Source organism: Phyllobates terribilis, unplaced genomic scaffold, assembly GCF_046119375.1.
Source record: "Phyllobates terribilis strain yellow unplaced genomic scaffold, ASM4611937v1 Scaffold_2__4_contigs__length_985480577, whole genome shotgun sequence".
Taxonomy (NCBI): domain Eukaryota; kingdom Metazoa; phylum Chordata; class Amphibia; order Anura; family Dendrobatidae; genus Phyllobates; species Phyllobates terribilis.
The window spans coordinates 116,913,559-116,932,528 of record NW_027362762.1 but is presented as its reverse complement, the minus strand read 5'-3'; the positions used below and the strand labels follow the sequence as shown (position 1 = coordinate 116,932,528).

The 18,970-nt window shown below is 44.5% G+C and overlaps 1 protein-coding gene across 6 annotated transcripts in view; it reads right to left on the bottom strand.

The window, feature by feature from the left end:
* Positions 1-18,970, bottom strand: part of NBEA (neurobeachin) — a 786,732-nt gene that overhangs the window by 131,134 nt on the left and 636,628 nt on the right. For all 6 annotated transcript variants that reach the window (XM_073662535.1, XM_073662540.1, XM_073662538.1 and 3 more), the window contains one exon: positions 15,223-15,335. In XM_073662535.1, coding sequence (XP_073518636.1) covers positions 15,223-15,335 — 113 coding nt within the window. The remainder of the gene's footprint in view (positions 1-15,222; positions 15,336-18,970) is intronic.

The following is an 18,970-nucleotide window of genomic DNA, read 5'->3' as shown; positions in this document are numbered from 1 at the left end:
TGGCTGTGCTGGCCGTGTCTGCCCAAGTGGCTGGTTATGTTCTACTGCCTGGCCACTCTCTGCTGATGTCGCTTGTACACTTGGAAGTGTAGCGAATGACGTCTGCAGAGAAACAGGTGGGAGAACGTGCGCAGCCACTGTGTGTGTGCATGGTAGGGCAGCACGGTGGCTCAGTGGTTAGCACTGTTGCTTTGCAGCACTGGGGTCCTGGATTCAAATCCCACCAAAGACAACATCTGTAAGGAGTTTGTATGTTCTCTTCGTGCACATAACACATCTGCATCTCTGGCTGCTATGGGCATAAAAGGGGACAAACTTATGGTGTGGCACCCATGCTCCCCTGACCTCAACCCCATTGAGAACCTCTGGAGCATCATCAAAAGGAGTGTCTATGATGGCGGGAGGCAGTTCACATCTAAGCAACAGCTCTGGGAGGATATTCTGTCCTCATGCAAAACAATTGAAGCAGAAACCATCCAAAACCTGACAAATTCATTGGACGAGAGAGTTCAGAAGCTCCTTTCGAACAAGGGGTCCTATGTGCAAATGTTACATCACCTAGAATAAAGTTTTGAGTTGAAAACTGTTTGATTTCAGTTTGTAATAACCTGCTAATGCTTATAATTTCAAAAATGACCATTTTTTTGTTCTTTATTAAAATGAAAAGGTTGAAAACTCTGCTGTGCATAATAATTTGGAACATGCATTTTGAGTTTTTTATTTTTTTAAAAATATACTGTTATCATAGGCAGTTTGTACAAAAACCTTTTAGTTGTACTCTAATAGTTATTTGACTGGAAAATTACAATGACTGCAATTCATATAGGTAATTTGGGAAAAATCTGAGAAAATATTATTTGCATAATAATTTGGAACACAGTGTAGATTGTGAGCCCCAATGGGGACAGTGCCGATAATGTCTGTAAAGCGCTGTGGAATTAATGGCGCTATATAAGTGAGATAAGTAAATTAGCATGTGTATTAAAAGTTATACATAAGCACTGCACCAGTAACAGGTAAAGTGCTAGTATGATTTCTATAAGGCTGGAGTCCCCTATATCACTGTATAGTTAGACTAAAGGGCATTTTGAGGGTGTAGCCATTACACACCATCAAAAGCGATCCTAGGAAAATGTAGTAGATTATGTAAAGAAATGTAAGTTTTATTTTCCCTTCTGAACATACTGATGAAATAAATCAGAGCTGTGCAGAGCTATATGGGTTTTTGCCTGAAGTATTCACACTTCAGTACCTTTATTTGCATTATTACAGTAAGAGGCCTGAAGGCTTTATCACTTCCTGCGCTCCCAGCAACATACTAATTAGGAGCATAACTGTCATACCTCTCCTCTCCTGCCACTCACACAGCTCGGAATATCTGGTGCTCAGTGAGAAGACTTGTGCGCGGCTCACACTCCCATCATTGCTGCTAACAGTGAACTGTAGTGAACTCATGTGCAAGGTCTGAGAGGAGGGGAAAACGCACAAAGACCATTCTAGAAAATGCGGTGTTATGACTTGGACAGCAATTGGACAGGAATTGTGTTAAATTATACCAATTCAAGACCATTTTGCCTCAAACTGGTGTAAAAAAAAAAGAGAGAGAGAGAAAGAAAGAGAGAAAGAAAGAGAGAAAGAAAGAGAGAAAGAAAGAGAAAGAAAGAGAGAGAAAGAAAGAGAGAGAAAGAAAGAGAGAGAAAGAAAGAGAAAGAAAGAGAGAGAAAGAGAAAGAGAGAGAAAGAAAGAGAGAGAAAGAAAGAGAGAGAAAGAAAGAGAGAGAAAGAAAGAGAGAGAAAGAAAGAGAGAGAAAGAAAGAGAGAGAAAGAAAGAGAGAAAGAGAGAAAGAAAGAGAAAGAAAGAGAGAGAAAGAAAGAGAGAAAGAGAAAGAAAGAGAAAGAAAGAGAAAGAAAGAGAAAGAAAGAGAGAGAAAGAAAGAGAGAAAGAAAGAAAGAAAGAGAGAAAGTAAGAGAGAGAGAAAGAAAGAGAAAGAAAGAGAGAAAGAAAGAGAGAAAGAAAGAGAGAAAGAAAGAGAGAGAAAGAGAGAGAAAGAGAGAAAGAGAAAGAAAGAGAGAAAGAGAAAAAGAGAGAGAAAGAGAGAAAGAAAGAAAGAGAGAGAAAGAGAAAGAAAGAGAGAAAGAGAGAGAGAAAGATAAAGAATGAGAGAGAAAGAGAGATAGAAAGAGAAAGAGAGGGAGAAAGAGAGAGAGAGAAAGAGAGAGAGAAAGAGAGAGAGAAAGAGGGAGAGAATGCATCATAGTGGTTTTCGAAGTTCTAGGAGATGCCTAGATTCCAGCACTGGATCCCGCTTACTCGCCCTGGTAAACTGTTCACCGTGGCTGCAGACATCACAGCCCGTCTGCAGCCAATCACTGGCCTAAGTGGTATACAGTCCGTCTGCAGCCAATCACTGGCTTCAGTGGTATACAGCCCGTCTGCAGCCAATTACTGCCTTCAGTGGTATTCAGCCCGTCTGCAGCCAATCACTGGCCTCAGTGGTATACAGCCCGTCTGCAGCCAAGCACTGGCCTCAGTGGTATACAGCCCGTCTGCAGCCAATCACTGGCCTCAGTGGTATACAACCCGTCTGCAACCAATCACTGGCCTCAGTGGTATACTGCGCGAGACCCATTTTAACCAACATCAGAGTCTGTAGGTAAAAGGGGGGCAAACGAATTGCACCCACCGGAGGCCTCCATCACAGCAATCCCCCCAAAAAAAACAGTATATGTTAAACATACACAGTTATCATGGGAGCCTATGGGTATTGGATGACATCCGTTGGACATACAATTTAATTTCATGCTGCAAAAATCCACGTCTAATAACTGTTCCTAAAAACCACGCTTTTGGCACAGTTTTTTAAGGACATATGTTTTTTTCCCTCCATCTTGATACGGTTTTTGGCATTTTTTATTACATAAGGTTTATCAACATCATGTAGATATTGAAAAACCTCAAAACCCAATTCTGAAAAATGTTTTAAAAACAACACAGAAAACACATGTTTTGCAGTGATTTAAGAGTGGAAAATTCACCAAGGAAATAACACAATGCCGTTTTTTAAACAGGCATTGAAAAACATAAGAAAAAAAGCGCGCTGTGCACTACAGTTTGTTGCAAGCATATTTGAGGTTTTTTAACGTGGATTTTGGCACAGAACGTGGGGAGTCCAACACCCGGCATTGCCCACCAATCACCTATTACTAGGTCTAGCAGCCACTGGATACCCACAGTGTGTGGTGGTGGAGCTCCACAGCACCTTACTGTGGCCATTCTCAGATATTGCAGCTCAGATCCCATTCACTTCAAAAGGAACTGAGCTGTATCAGCCATAAATGGCCATTCCACAAAGTTACCCAACACCAGAAGGTGCTCCATTAAAATAGTTGCTGTTGGTCCTCTGAAGACCTCTTTTCAAATAAATCAAACGCATCTGTAACCTTCCTATCCTGGGTTATGTTGCTGTAATTCCACTTTAAGTTCCTTATAAAACCAAAATATAAATATATAATTATATAAATCGGATACATACTGTACATGTCACACACACGCTTTATGTGCCCACTAATTGCTAACATTTATGGCACTTATCCTGCTAGGAATGACACCGAGTAGGGAGGGGAACGCCAATTAGCACCTTAATAAAATTAGCAGCTGCTTACCATATTAAACTGAAATTACAGAGACTTTACATTTTATTGTTTTTATAGACACACAGACAAAAACAGCAAAAAGAAAAATGTGCCGACCACACGTGTCCCACAGAGACCGTTCTAGTAATTGAAACATTGTTAACATTTATATGGGGGATTAAGGAGAGTTCAAAGGGAATCGTCATTGCCATATTGTATCAGTGCAACCATGGGGAAAAGTACAAAATATAACTAAGATAAAAGGGAATATAAAGCATATTCTGCAAAAATATTTGATCAAATATAGTAACATCAGTACAGAATTGCAGAAAACAGTCTCCGAAGTAGGGACCCAATTCTGAAAAAAGGAAAGTAAGCTGCCATGGACCAGGTAAGGAACTTTCCAATGAGAAGCACTTTCACAGAAAGCTATACTTCATGTACATGATCATGGCCGGCCTTAGCTATGTGCGACTGATGTGGTCGCACAGGGTGCTGTACATTTACGTTATATGTCGTGTCTCTGACTTTGATGCCGGCTCGCACACTGAGCCCACATCTTTCCCTGCACATGGCAGCTGATTTAATCAGCCTTCATCAGTCTTCAACAGCCGCGGGTGGATCGATGCTCCATCTGCATCTCTAAGGCTGTGTGCCCACGATACGTTTTTAAGCGTTTCCGCAGCGGCAATTCCAGGAAAAAATCTGGAGCATTTCTGCATCGTGGGCACATAGCCTTAACCTGTTAGATCCCACATTTCAATCTCTGCTAGCGGGTTTTTAACACGAGCCAGCGGGTTGCGCGTCATTCCATGCTCCCATCGGTGTGCCCATGACATATTCGTGGTGTGTGGAAGAGTTGTCATGACACCCCTGTGACTGTCATTGTGAGATTGTGATTACTGCTATGTATAGCACAAGTGATCAAACGATCGCAGCTTCAAGTCCCCTAAGGGGACTATTAAATAAAGTAAAAAGTGAAAACAAAGGTTTTTAAAAATATGAAAAAAATAAAACTCAAAAGATAAAATCACCCCCTTTTGCCCCATTGAAAATAAAACAATTAAAAAAAATACACACATTTGGTATCACTGCATTCAGAAATGTCTGATCTATCAAAATATAAAATAAAGTAATCCACCTGGAAAACAAAGTAACAAGAAAAAAAATCGAAGAGTCAGAATTGGTTTTTTTTTGGCCGCTGCAACATTACAATAAAATCAAATAAGAGCCGATAAAAACATCGTATCTACCTCTAAATGGTATCAATAAAAAAAAGTCAGCTCAAGGTGCAAAAAATAAGCCACCACTCAGCCTCATATCTTGAAAAATGAGAACATTATGGGTCTAGGAAAATGGTGACAAAAGCAAAAAAAAAAAAATGTTCATACAAATTTAGGATTTTTTTTCACCACGTAAATAAAAAATAAACTATACTGTTTGGTGTCTGCCTTGATAATCATATTGCCAGGTCAGTTTTACCATATAGTGAACATGGATACCACGTGTTTTTTTGTTATGTTAATTTTTTATTTTAACACCTTCCTGACAGTGAGATTTTCCGTTTTTGCGCTTTTTTCTCCCCTTCTTCCAAGAGCTCTAACTTTTTTATTTTTCCGTCCACATAGCCATATGAGGGCTTGTCTTTTTGCGTGAAAAGTTGCACTTTTGAATGACACCATTCATTTTAACGTGTGATGAATCGGAAAGCGGGAAAAAAGCCTCCAAGTGTGACGAAAGACGGATTTTGGTAAGACCTTACCTGTAAAATCCTTTTCAGCGAGGGAAGGAAGGGAGACACAGTCATTACTAGTGGGTAGGCGGAGCCCACACAGGATAGAACACCTCAGATTAAAAAAGAGTGTTGTCCGGCCGCTCCAGCTTGGGCTCCTCCTACTCCAGCTCTCCAGTCCGTACACAAGCTAAGGAAGAGCAAATATCACCAGCGGAGCAACATAACCCCTTCTGAAGAACTTCAGAGAAAAAACAAGAGACAGGTTATGCATATAACAGAAAAACCACACAGTCCCAGGTACTACTCACTGGACCTGACCACTGCGATGAGCTGGCAATGCTGGAACAGAGCCTTAGCGCGCCGACCTCAGCCCAGATAATCGCCATCAGAGAAGGGTCACGCTGCATCTGAAAACACAACAACACACTTCTGCCATGGGAGGGAGCTGTGTCTCCCTTCCTTCCCTCGCTGAAAAGGATTTTACAGGTAAGGTCTTACCAAAATCCGTCTTTCAGCAGCAGATGGAAGGAAGGGAGACACAGTCATTACTAGTGGGACGTCCCAAAGCAGTCCAAAAATTAAGGGTGGGAAAAAACCAACAGAGGCAGAATCCCAACAACCTAGAAAAATGCGCAACTAGCGCTAAATACAAGTTAACGATAACTTAAACTACAGCCGCCTGCAGGACCCTACGTCCTAAGGCTGCATCAGCGGAAGCACTGACGTCCACCTTATAAAACTTTGTAAAAGTGTGGACGGAGCGCCAGGTAGCCGCCCGGCAGAGTTGAGCTGCCGAGGCCCCTTGATGAAAAGCCCACGATGAACCCACAGCTCTCGTGGAGTGAGCTCGAATCTTAATTGGACAAGATTCGCCCTTGAGTCGATAAGCCTCTAAAATGGCCGACCGAATCCATCAAGCTATAGTGTCCTTGGAAGCTCGTTGACCATGCCGACGACCTGCTGGAATCACAAACAGAGAGTCCGATTTCCGAAAACCTTGAGTAATAGACAAATAGAACTTCAAAGCCCGCACTAAATCCAATGAGTGCAAGGCCCGTTCCTTCGCATTCCTCGGTTCCGGACAGAGCGAGGGCAACACAATATCCTGGTTAACATGAAATTGTGACACCACCTTAGGTAGAAAGTCGCCCCGTGTGCGAAGCACCACGCGATCCAGGAGAAACTCCAGAAAAGGAGGCGAGCAAGAAAGAGCCGCCAGTTCAGAAACCCTTCTCAAAGAGGTGACTGCCACTAAAAAGGCAACCTTCCAAGAAAGCAAAGAAAGGCTAACGGAGTCCATAGGCTCAAAAGGCCCATGTTGAAGAGCCTCCAAGACCAGATTGAGCCGCCAAGGGGACACAAGCGCCTTCCGCGGCGGAAACTGACGGGTTACCCCGCGAAAAAAGGAACGAACGTCCCTACGCGAGGCGATAGCCTTCCGAAACAGCAAGGACAAAGCAGAAACCTGACCCCTCAGAGTGCTAACTGCCAAACCCTTGTCCAGGCCATACTGCAAAAAGGCCAACAAATTGGGAATGGAAAAAATCCTCGGGTTCCTTGAAGAACCCGAACACCATGAAATGAAGGCCTCCCAAGTCTTGTGATAGATCCTAGTAGTGGCAGGACCCCTGGCAGCTCGCAGAGTGGCAATGACTTCGGCTGAAAAACCTTGACGAGTCAAGATTTCGGTCTCAAGAGCCACGCCGTCAAACGCAGAGACTTCAGGTCCGGATGACGAACGGGCCCTTGGGTTAACAGGTCCGGGCGAAGAGGGAGAGGAAGTGGAGGCGCAGCCAGAAGCGACACCAGCGTCGAGAACCACGTCCTCCTTGGCCAGTCTGGGGCTACTAACATAACCGGGACTCTTTCCAGTCTGATCCGACGCAACACCAGAGGAAGTAAGGATATCGGCGGGAACACATAGATTAGCTCGAATTGGTCCCAGGGAGCAACCAGAGCATCCACCGCCACAGCCTTCGGGTCCTTGTACCTGGACATGAACGTCGGTAACTTGGTGTTGAACCTTGATGCCATCAAATCCACTTGAGGAGTTCCCCAACGGGAGCACAGCTGTGCAAACATTTCTGGGTGAAGACTCCATTCTCCGGGATCCACCTTCTCGCGACTGAGGAAGTCCGCCGTGATATTCTGAACTCCCGGAATGTGAATCGCAGAGATGGCTGGCACCTTGGCCTCGGCCCATACCAGGATCCGAGACACTTCCATCATGAGCCTGGAGCTCCTCGTTCCACCTTGATGGTTGATATACGCGACCGCCGTCGCGTTGTCTGTTTGCACTCGGACTGGCAGACCGTTTAAAGGGACCGTCCAGTGTTGGAGGCAAAGGAAAATCGCCCTCAATTCCAGGATGTTGATCGGCAGGACAGACTCTTCCGACGACCATACTCCCTGAATCCAGAGATCGTTCCAGACACCCCCCCAGCCTGACAGGCTGGCATCGGTGGTTATGACCGACCACCTCGGAAGGAGGAAGGACTTCCCCAGGGATAACGCTTCCGGACGTAACCACCATTCTAGAGACTCTCGCACCCTGTGGGAGATGATGACACTGTGATCCAGCGAAGCCTGTGATCGATCCCAACGGTTCAGAATAAGCATTTGGAGAGTCCTGGAATGAAATTGGGCAAACGGAAGTGCCTCCATTGACGCCACCATCAAACCCAAAAGGCGCATACACCTTCGAAGGGACATTGCTGTCGAAGACTTCATAATCTGTACATGTCGAAGAAGACTTGCTTGCTTGTCTGGAGGCAGGGACACCACTGCTCGTACCGTGTCGAAATGCATCCCCAAAAACAGGATTGACTGCGACGGTTCCAGAGACGACTTCTTCCAATTGACCAGCCACCCGAAGTCCTCCAGGAGCTGAAGGGATAGATTGCGAGCCGTCACCGCCTCCTTCTTTGAGGACGCCACAATCAAAAGGTCGTCCAGGTAGGGAAGAACCGTAACCCCCTGTCTTCGAAGGATCGCCATGAGAGGTGCCAGAATTTTTGTAAAAACTCTGGGCGCCGAGGCCAACCCGAATGGTAGGGCCACAAACTGGAAATGGTCCTGACCTATGGCAAAACGAAGGAAGCGTTGGTGGGCCCTTCCGACGGGAACATGCAAATAAGCGTCGCGAATGTCGATTGACACCAAAAAGTCGTTCTGCGACAGGGCCGCCACAACCGAGCGAAGCGACTCCATGCGGAATTTCCGGGTGCGGACATGCCGATTCAATCTTTTGAGATCCAGAATGGGGCGAAATTTGTCCTCCTTTTTGGGGACCACAAAGAGGTTTGAATAAAACCCTCTTCCCCGGTCCTCCGGCGGAACCGGTACCACCACACCCTTCTGCAGAAGGGAATCGACCTCCTGCCGTAGAGCGGCAACTAGCTCGGGCTCTGACGGAATGCGAGATCGCCAAAACCTGTCCGGGGGTCGAGAAAGAAACTCTATGAAGTAGCCTGCTGACACAACCCGCGTCACCCAGGCGTCCGAAACGCGGGACGCCCAAGTCGATTCGAATTGGAGCAGGCGACCCCCCACTCGAGAGCCCTCGAGTGAAAACCTGGCGTCAGTCCGCCTTAGCGGGCTTTTTGTCAGCTTCCCGCTTGTCTTGACGGAAGCTCTGTTTCCAGGGAGTGCGGGATTTCTGAGAAGCCTTTTTTCCTGAAAAAGAGGGACGACCCGATCCCCAAGAGGGCTGACCGGACTGTCCCCTGGACCGAAAGGGCCGCCGACTACTACCGGCACTAGGCCTGCCCGACGCAGAAGCCACAGTTCTTCGCTGTGGTAAGGCCGCTTCTTTTGCCTTTGCCTTGACAATCAGCTCCGTGAGGTCAGATCCAAATAACTGACCACCCTTGTAAGCTAAAGATAGCAAACCTTGCTTGGAAACCGCGTCCCCGGTCCACTGTCTGAGCCACAGTCTCTTCTGACTGTGACCGCCGAGGATTGCGCCCTGGACAGCAGTGACGCGGTATCCAAACCTGCATCACTGCCATATCGGGCCGCATCCTCCAACAACTTGAAAAGCCCATCTACCTCGGATAGCGGGGATCCATCCTGCCACGCCGTCCGTAGATGGTCCAACCAGCTTAGGGAAGCTTTACAAGCACACATGGATCCTAGCACCGCTCTGAATCCATGACCCGCGGCCTCGTAGATGGATTTCGCCGCCATCTCCGTTTTTCTGTCCAGCGGATCCTGCAGACTCGCCTTCCCTTTAACAGGCAGTAATGAGGATTTGCTAAGCTGGGATAAAGGGACATCCACTTCAGGAGAAGGAATCCAATTATCAATCAACTCCGTGGAACACGGATACAGTGCCTCAAAAAACCGTGTCCCCTGAAAACGTTTATCTGGACACAGGCGTTCCTTCTCCACTGCCCCATTAAGCTCATCCAGAGATGGTAATGCCAAGCGCGACCTATGCGACTCCTGAAACATCCGGGCCGACTTACCAGGACGTCTAGTTACCTCCTCCGGAAACTGTAACGCCTCCCTCATGGCTCCAATAAAATCCTCTGCACGGCCCAAAAAAGAGGCAGAGTGCCCCTGCCGATCCTCCTTATCCGAATCGGACATCTCCCCATCTGAGCTTGAAGGGGAACCCTCCATAACAGAGATCTCCGAGTCGCTGCGCGGGGAGGGCAGTACCGGCCTGTGGCGCTTCCTGCCATGAGAGGATCTAGCTGACACCCAATAACCTAGAAGGTCAGACAGGCCATCAATAGAACGAGTGAGGGCCTCCATTTTGACCACTGCCCCATCACCGAAACCCCCGACCGCTGCGCTTGACGCCGTCGAGGACTCCTGCGTGTCAGACACGCGAGACTGATCCTGTAGCGGACCTGGGAGACGGTCCGCACCTCCTGGACCCTGATCTGACATGCCCTCACACAGTATATGGCAGGTTAAACCTGTCAGTAAGTAGGACAGTGTGGTTTCTTAAAAGAAAGCTGAAGGGTTAAAGCTCTTAAAGAGAGAGCTACCCCAGCTGACCCCCAATTAAGGGATAACCGCCTAATAAGGGGTTAATGTCGCAGACTCCCCACAACCTCTGTGAAATGAAAATGATGTGCGAGCCCCAGACAAAAAAAGGAACCTCTATATGAGGTAATAGCTGCAGGACAGCACAGTCTGCCACCTTATTGTGCCTCAGATAGGTGCCCTGCGCTGAGGGGGTGAGGGGTTAAGCTTCTGCCCTGACAGGCAGAAGCGACTCACCCAGCTGGCCGCGGTGCAGTGTTCCTTCGGTCTGTCGGGAGGAGAGGAGAGTGAGGAGCCCGATGGAAGCCGTTCAGTAATGGCCGCCGCGCTGTGAGGAGAGAGAAGCCGGAAGAGGAGGGGCAGGAGAAAGCGCGCGCTCAGAGCGCTTCCTGCCCGCGAAAGACCGGGAAGGCGCGAAGCCACGCCCCCCGCCGGCTTCAAAAAAAGCGCGCGCGACTCCTCCGCTCCTGCCCCGCTTCCATGTCCTGCAGGCATCCACCTGCGGACAAAAAAACACAAGTCACCACATGAATACATGTAGCAGCGGCTGCCGCAGCAGCCGCTGAAGCACTCAAAACACATTAACATGCTGAGTACTCACCCAGCTGAGCGCCACAGGGACCCCCAGGGATTTGTGGCGCTGTGCCCAAGCTTCCCCCCAGGGCGCAGAACGCAGTGACCCCAGATGCGCGGTTTGCGTCCCCGCCAGGGAAGCATCCCTCATCCCCCGGGGCTGGCAGGGTTCTGCAGGGACCTCTCTCAAAGGGTAATGCAGATCCGCCAAGGGAGGGGTGGGGGTCCAGCAGCGCTGAGACCCCTGAGACCTCAAGACCACGGGGGTCCAAGTCTCTGTCCGATAAAAATAAACATTTTTCTGAGGAGCTGCTTCCAGCAGCGACCATCCTCTGTGACCTCAAATTTTAGACTGGAGAGCTGGAGTAGGAGGAGCCCAAGCTGGAGGGGCCGGACAACACTCTTTTTTAATCTGAGGTGTTCTATCCTATGTGGGCTCCGCCTACCCACTAGTAATGACTGTGTCTCCCTTCCTTCCATCTGCTGCTGAAATAAAAAATTGCATCTCAGCAATATGATTCCCCAGGTCAGTACAATTACACAGATACCAAACATGCATAGTTCTTTTTTTTATTTTGAGTGGTAGAAAAAATACTGGAAATTTGTAAAAAATAAAATAATAATAATATTTCACTTGTGTTGACATTTTGCGAGACCCCATAAAATTTTACATTTTTGGTCGATGGGGCTGTGTGAGGGCTTATTTTTTGTGCCCTGAGCTGGCGTTTTCATTGATATCATTTTGAGGTAGATGATAAATTTTAATTATTGTAGTGTTGTGGTGGCGGTTGAAAAAATTTAAATCATGCAAAATGGGCATGTGGTTAACCTTTTGCCATGAAGTACTACATATTTATGACTGTACTTCTACATAGCCGTTACATGTCTAGAATATGTGACTTCTGTCTTAAAAAGGCAGGGAATAAATATACTTAAGTTGCAGACATTTTTAACATTCACAAAAATTGAAAATTTGCTTAAAAATTTTTTTTTGCCTTGACTTGCAAAATGTGACACATTGATCTCATCTAACATTGTGAAGTGTACCATGCTGAAAAAGGTTCACTGGCATAATTTTCCCTTACATTTATCATTAAGTTGCAGCATTTTATAAATTTGGAGTGGTGGAGCTGAAGTGAGAACACTAATGATTTAGAGTATCGGTGAAGGAGATGTGTGGCGTGCTACCAGGACATAGTAAAAAAGATCTGGAATCAGGAAAGCAGTGACCATGTTGAATGTCATTGCTATATATCTATCTCTCAGTTAGTTAGTTGTTATATGGCCTTGGTCCAGGGTTCTTGAACTGATTGCCTTTTCTCGGGGTCAAGAAGGAATTTTTCCCTGTGGCACAAATTTGCCGAAAGTGTCCAGGTTTTTTGCCTTCTTCTGGATCAATGGCTTTAGGTAGAGATTGTATTTATTAAAAAAAATGTGTTTAAAAATCACTGATCTGTCTCCTCCACACTTTTTTATATTATATAGCACTCTGCTAGTTATATACATTGGTTCTCAGTTTTAGGACTCATGGCTGCCACAACAAGCCAAACCGAAACACAAGGATGCTGTCTGATGGACATGTGGTTCAGCTTTTTCTGTACCTTCTATAGCACCAAATAGAGAATAACTATGTGACAGGTTCACTTTAATTTTATCAAATGTCATCAGCCTTTGGCGCTTACCCTATATTTTTGTTATTTAATACTTATGTATAGATATAGCAAATGTGAACTTGACTCACATGATCATATTAATGGTCCAAGTTTTACAAGTCCACAAGGAACATTCCATTTGTTTGTTTTTTTTACTTTGTGGATTCAAAGTTATACTTCCGAGGGCAATTGATTTTTGGCAAATTCATCAGGCATATACCCAACCAATCAAAAAAAAAAACTGAATAAAATTGGATATGCAGAGATGAATGTTGAACATTCTGGGCAACAAAATCTGTAGCTGCAATCCATTTACCTCCCCCAAAACTATTAAGCATGATCAGTAGGACTGATCTGTGATCCAAAGTCTTATTCCAGAGAAATCCATGATTATCTTATAAGTAAATGAGCTGTTAAGATCTATGGGCCGGACATGGATCTCCCTGAGAATCTGCCTCCAGAGATTATTTTAAATGAAAGGAGGAGATACCAGTGTGAGACAAGTAGATCAGGCTGTCAGTCATTACATGTCTCATACTGGTAACGCCCCTTTTAACTTAAAATTTGTTTTTGAGGAAGATTCTTTGGGAGATCTATGTCCGGCCCATAGATCTTAATGGATCATTAACATAATGAGAAAAATGTGGATTACTATAGATTAAAACATCAGATCACAGATATCAAAGTATCATTTTATTCGACTTTCTATGACCGGCATGCCCATACAAATGGCTTAAAGGGGGTTGATCCTACTGGAACATTACCTTTAAGGCACATATATATATCTTACTAATACAGTTGTGCTTAAAAGTTTACATACCCCGGCAGAATTTTTCCTTTCTAGGCCTTGTTTCAGAGAATATGAATGATAACAAAAAACCTTTTTCTCCACTCATGGTTATTTGCTGGGTGAAGCCATTTATTGTCAAACTACTGTGTTTTCTCTTTTTAAATCTTAATGACAACCAAAAACATCCAAATGACCCTGATCAAAAGTTCACAAACCCTGGTGATTTTGGCCTGACAACATGCACAGAATCTGACACAAACGGGTTTGAATGGCTACTAAAGGTAACAGCCTCACATGAGACCTGTTTGCTTGTAATCAGTGTGTGTGCATAAAATCTGAGTGAGTTTCTGGGATCCAGACAGACTCTTGCATCTTTCATCCAGCCACTGATGTTTCTGGATTGTGAGTCATGGGGAAAGCAAAAGAATTGTCAACGGATCTACGGGAAAAGGTAGTTGAACTGTATAATACAGGAAAGGGATACAAAAAAAATCCAAGGAATTGATAATGCCAGTCAGCAGCATTCAAACTGTGATTAACAAATGGAAAATCAAGGGCTCTGAAAACCAAACCACGGCAGATAGACCAACAAGAATTTCGGCCACAACTGCCAGGAAAATTGTTCAGGATGCAAAGGAAAACCCACAAAAACATCAGCTGAAATTCAGGACTCTCTGAAAACTAACAGTGTGGCTGTTTCAAGATGCACAATAAGGAGGCACTTGAAGAAAAATGGGCTGCATGGTCGAGTCGCCAGAAGAAAGCCATTACTGCGCAAATGCCACAAAGTATCTCACCTACAATACGCCAAACAGCACAGAGACAAGCCTCAAAACTTCTGGAACAAGGTAATTTGGAGTGATGAGACCAAAATTGAACTTTTTGGCCACAACCATAAAAGTTACATTTGAAGAGAGGTCAACAAGGCCTATGATGAAAGGAACACCATTCCGACAGTAAAGCACGGTGGTGGATTGCTGATGTTTTGGGGATGTGTGAGCTACAAAGGCACAGGAAACTTGGTAAAAATTTAAGGAAAGATGAATGCAGCATGTTATCAGCAAATACTGGAGGCAAATTTACACTAAACAGCCGGGAAGCTGCGCTTGCGAAGTACTTGGACGTTCCAACATGACAATGATCCAAAATACAAGGCCAAGTCGACCTGTCATTGGCTACAGCAGAACAAAGTGAAGGTTCTGGAGTGGCCATCTTAGTCTCCTGACCTCAATATCATTGAGCCACTCTGGGGAGATCTCAAGCGTGCAGTTCATGCTAGACAGCCCAAGAATTTACAGGAGCTGGAGGCTTTTGCCAAGAAGAATGGCCAGCTTTACCATCTGAGAAATTAAAGAATCTCATCCACAACTACCACAAAAGACTTCAAGCTGTCACGGTATTAAGAACTGGGGTATGTGAGCTTTTGATCAGGGTCATTTGGATGTTTTTGGTTGTCATTAAGACTTAAAAAGAGAAAACACAGTAGCTTGACAATAAATTGCTTCACCCAACCAATAACCGTGAGTGGAGAAAAAGTTTTTTTCTTCTCATTCATATTCTCTGAAAGAAGGCCAAGCAAGGAAAAATTATAAGTATGTAAACTTTTGAGCAAAACTGTATATATATGAAACATAAAAAAATGTTCAAATATAAACCGAATGATTATTTTACCTGTTAACTTCTTAACGCATTACTAAAATAACACTAAACTGTAGAAAACCCTAAACTATCAAATGATTTGCTCTTAGAGAACATAATACACATTTAATGTACATGTCCGCACCAAAGATGTCTGCATTTTGACTGACAGTCTTCAGAAAGCTTTACAAAAATCTGAATTACCTTTGAAAGATCCCTGAAGTTTCCTGGTAAGGTTAAATCCAACTCCTCGGATTCATAATTGGTTAACACCCATGGAAATACAGGATACTGATTCAAGTCATTATATGTTCTCCCTGAGAAAAAAAATATCAAGTGTTAATAAGCAGAAAGAAGACAGTTTCGCCATAATGACCTTAAGCACAGTGACATTTAATATTGTGCCCCACAAAAGCCTTCCACAATGGCATGCTGATCACATATTATACATACATTGAGATATATAAACACACATACACCACACCACGTGTTTATCTACTATGTACACACATTTTATTTGCAAATAAAAATGTTAGTTTATTTTTATCAATTCAGAAAATGCAAATTGAATGAACAAAAGAGAAATCTAAACCAGATCAATATTTGCTGTGACCACCCTTTGCCTTCAAAACAGCATCAATTCCTCTAGGTACACAGTTTTTGAAAGATTTCAGCAGAGATTATTCCAAACATCTCAGAGAACTAACCACAAATCTTTTGGGTATTTAGGATTGTGGAAATCTCCAACAGACTCAATGATGTTGAGATCAAACTCTATAGGGACCATATCATCACTTCCAGGACGCCTTGTCCTTCTTTATGCTTAAGACCGTTCCTGATGCCATTGGCTGTATTTTTGAGGTGGTAATCCTACTGCAGAATACATTTGGAGCCAATCAGCTGCCTCCTTGTTGGCATAGCATCATTGATAAGTATCTTCCCGTATTTCCCAGTATTGAGGACACCAAGAAATGGGCAACGTTGAGGACCGTAGACGCAGTGGTCGGTCAAAGAAACTTAGTGAAGTAGATGCAGATACTTATCCATCATGCAATACCATCAAACAGGCTCCAATTTATTCTGCAGTAGAACGACGACTCCAATCATACGGCTGATGTCATTAAACAAGCACTCTCAAGAAATTTTTTATTCCCTAAACAAGTCTACGTTTGTATATAATGTAGTGTGAGTGTAATGAAATACTTACCGATCAAAGTCTTCCCCAGTTTCCAGCGCTGCTCCGGTTCTCTTCTCACTCACATGACTGCAATTGCAACTCACCGGATCACACTAGACTCAGTTTTGGGTGCAGTCAGACGGCCGTATTACTCGTGTGAGGATCGCATCGGACTGGCTGTCAGCTCTACAGACCAGACCGCGACTGCTGCATTGAACTGCATGCCGTCACGCTCAGGTCTGGATAGCTGACGGCCAGTCCAAGGATTGCGATGCGATACTCACGCGAGTTATGCGGCTATCTGACTGCGCACTTTTGTGTGAACCGCAAGTCGCTTTTGCAAAAAATGCCTATGTAAAAGCGGGGAAGCACAAGGCAGGGAGACTGTGATGTCTACGTGCATAGGCTACCATATGACAACAGTATACTGGTAACAGATGAGAAATGTGGCTGCTCTGAATACTGGGGCAATAAAAGTTCCCCATTTCCACTGACATAAAGCTAAGATTGTAGAATACCCTCCTTCTCCTCCCCTCCACCAAAAAAATAGCAATAACACATTAAAATATTAATAAGAGCAAAACCTAATGATGAACTAAACTAAGATGAATATTTAATTCTTTTGGATACATATAAATATATTTTAATGTGCTGAAGGGTCTGTAGCAGCAAATGGCGTTGAATGGCCCCCCACAGCGCTGGGAAAGCTGGTATTGTTTTCACGGAGTCACATAACACCCATGTTTAATGATCTGCTTTTGGTGTTCCCTGGCTACAAACTAAATTGAAAACCTATCCCTGCTCAACCTGACAAAAATAACCTAGGTTATCAATTCCCAGGCTGAGAGCAGATTTACAGTGCTGTCATAGGACTGTTTCCCCTTAGATTTTAATGATTGTTGGTTTACCAGACCTGAGATTACTGAACACAGCGCTCCTTGTTCTCTTACGAGTTCATCGAAAGCAACAAAATACAACCGCTTCCATAACAAAAAATATATATGTTTTTCCTATAAAGTGCGCATTTGCAGAAATAAGTGTCTCTAGTGTAGGGTCATCCTTAAAGGGAAAATGCCTAAGTATTTTAGATACTTGTTTAAGAGCACATTGGTTGAGTCTGTGATCTTTGATTTCAGAATAGAGCTCTATTAAAGAACATAAACCCCTTTGGCACAGTTTAAAGATTTTGATTAGTCCAAATCTGCCCCATTGTTCTAGGAAAAGGGCAATTGATGTGAATAAACTTTCTATTTAGGTATCACATATTAATTGTAAGTCTTAATTGACACTGTCACTGGGTTCAATAAGATTCACAATGGCCGACCCACCAGAAGTCGAACAATCATTGTGTATTCTATGGATATGACACAAAATTTTTGGGTTTTTTTTTGGGGGAGGGGTGGTCATCTTTCAGGAAAGATGAGAACTTTTGAAAAATGAGATTCTGAAAGCACAATCGTTAACAATCCCTAAAAGAAGGAGGAATAGGAATCATTTAAGGAAACCAGGATGTATGAACACAGAACTTAAACACATGCTAAAAAGGAAGAAATAAATGTTTATCAAATGGAAAGAGGGAGGCATATCTAAAGAAGAATATACTGCTGTCTGCAGAACCTGCAGGGCAGCAGGGCATGCATCAGATTAGCTAAAGCGGATAATGAATTAAGGCTTGTAAGAGATATCAAAAGCAATAAGAAAAAAATTGAGGGGTATGTCAAAAGTAGTGTTGAGCCACCCCCGTAGTGTTCGGGTTCGGTTCGTCGAACGGCGGCATGTTCGTCGAACGGTTCATCGAACACCGTTAAAACCAATGGCAGGCAAACAAAAACACAGAGAAAACACATAGAAAACACCTTCAAAGGTGTCCAAAAGCTGACAAACTGCTCAGAAGACACAACTAACACATGGAAAAGTGACAAGTACATATAGTCATGCGAAAAGAAAAGAGGTGGAGGAGTAAAAGGAGGGAGAGACACAGATATAGGCATGTCATGCCCTTCTAAAATCAAGAAAGGCTGGAGTAAAAATCTAAAATCAGACTACCAACACCCAGACGTCGTAACAAGAAAATTAAAAAAAGAAATATCTTTAGGTAGAATGGCGGTTCCATTCAGAACACTTTCCTTACAAGACGTAGTGGTATCCCCGTTGGGATTCGTGCCAGAAACGGAACCCAATACATTCGGACTAATCCACCATTTGTCATATCCAAGGGGCAGGTCAGTAAGCGCCAACATCGACGCGGAACCAAGCACAGTAGTATATACTGTACCTCCTTTGACAAGGCAATCAGGCGGGTTAAGAAGTTGGGAAGGGGCACCCTAATGGCCAAAACAGACATTGATGCGGCGTTCCGGTTACTTACTACCTGTGCCTCCGAATAGTGTCCACCTATTGAGCTGCTTCTGGGAAGGAGCATACTATATAGATCGCTGTTTGCCCATGAGGTGCTCCATATCCTGCTCACTATTTGAGGCGCTCAGTTGCTTCCTCGAATGGGTCGTCATGGATGTTGCTAAGGGGGCACATATTATCCATTACCTCAACGACTTCTTATGCCTGGGCCCAAAAGATTTGCCACAGTGTGAATACACGCGGTAGTCCACCTGTGAGAAGGAGAGAGCTGGGGGGAGAGCGGACACCACAGAGCCGAGGGGTTAGATGGAGAACGGAAGAAGGAAAGAGGGCGAGGGAGGTAAGGGATTACGGTGGAAGGCCGACCTGAGCTCCCCCACGTTCCTGCAGGGCGGGGAACAGCCCTGGGAAGAAAAG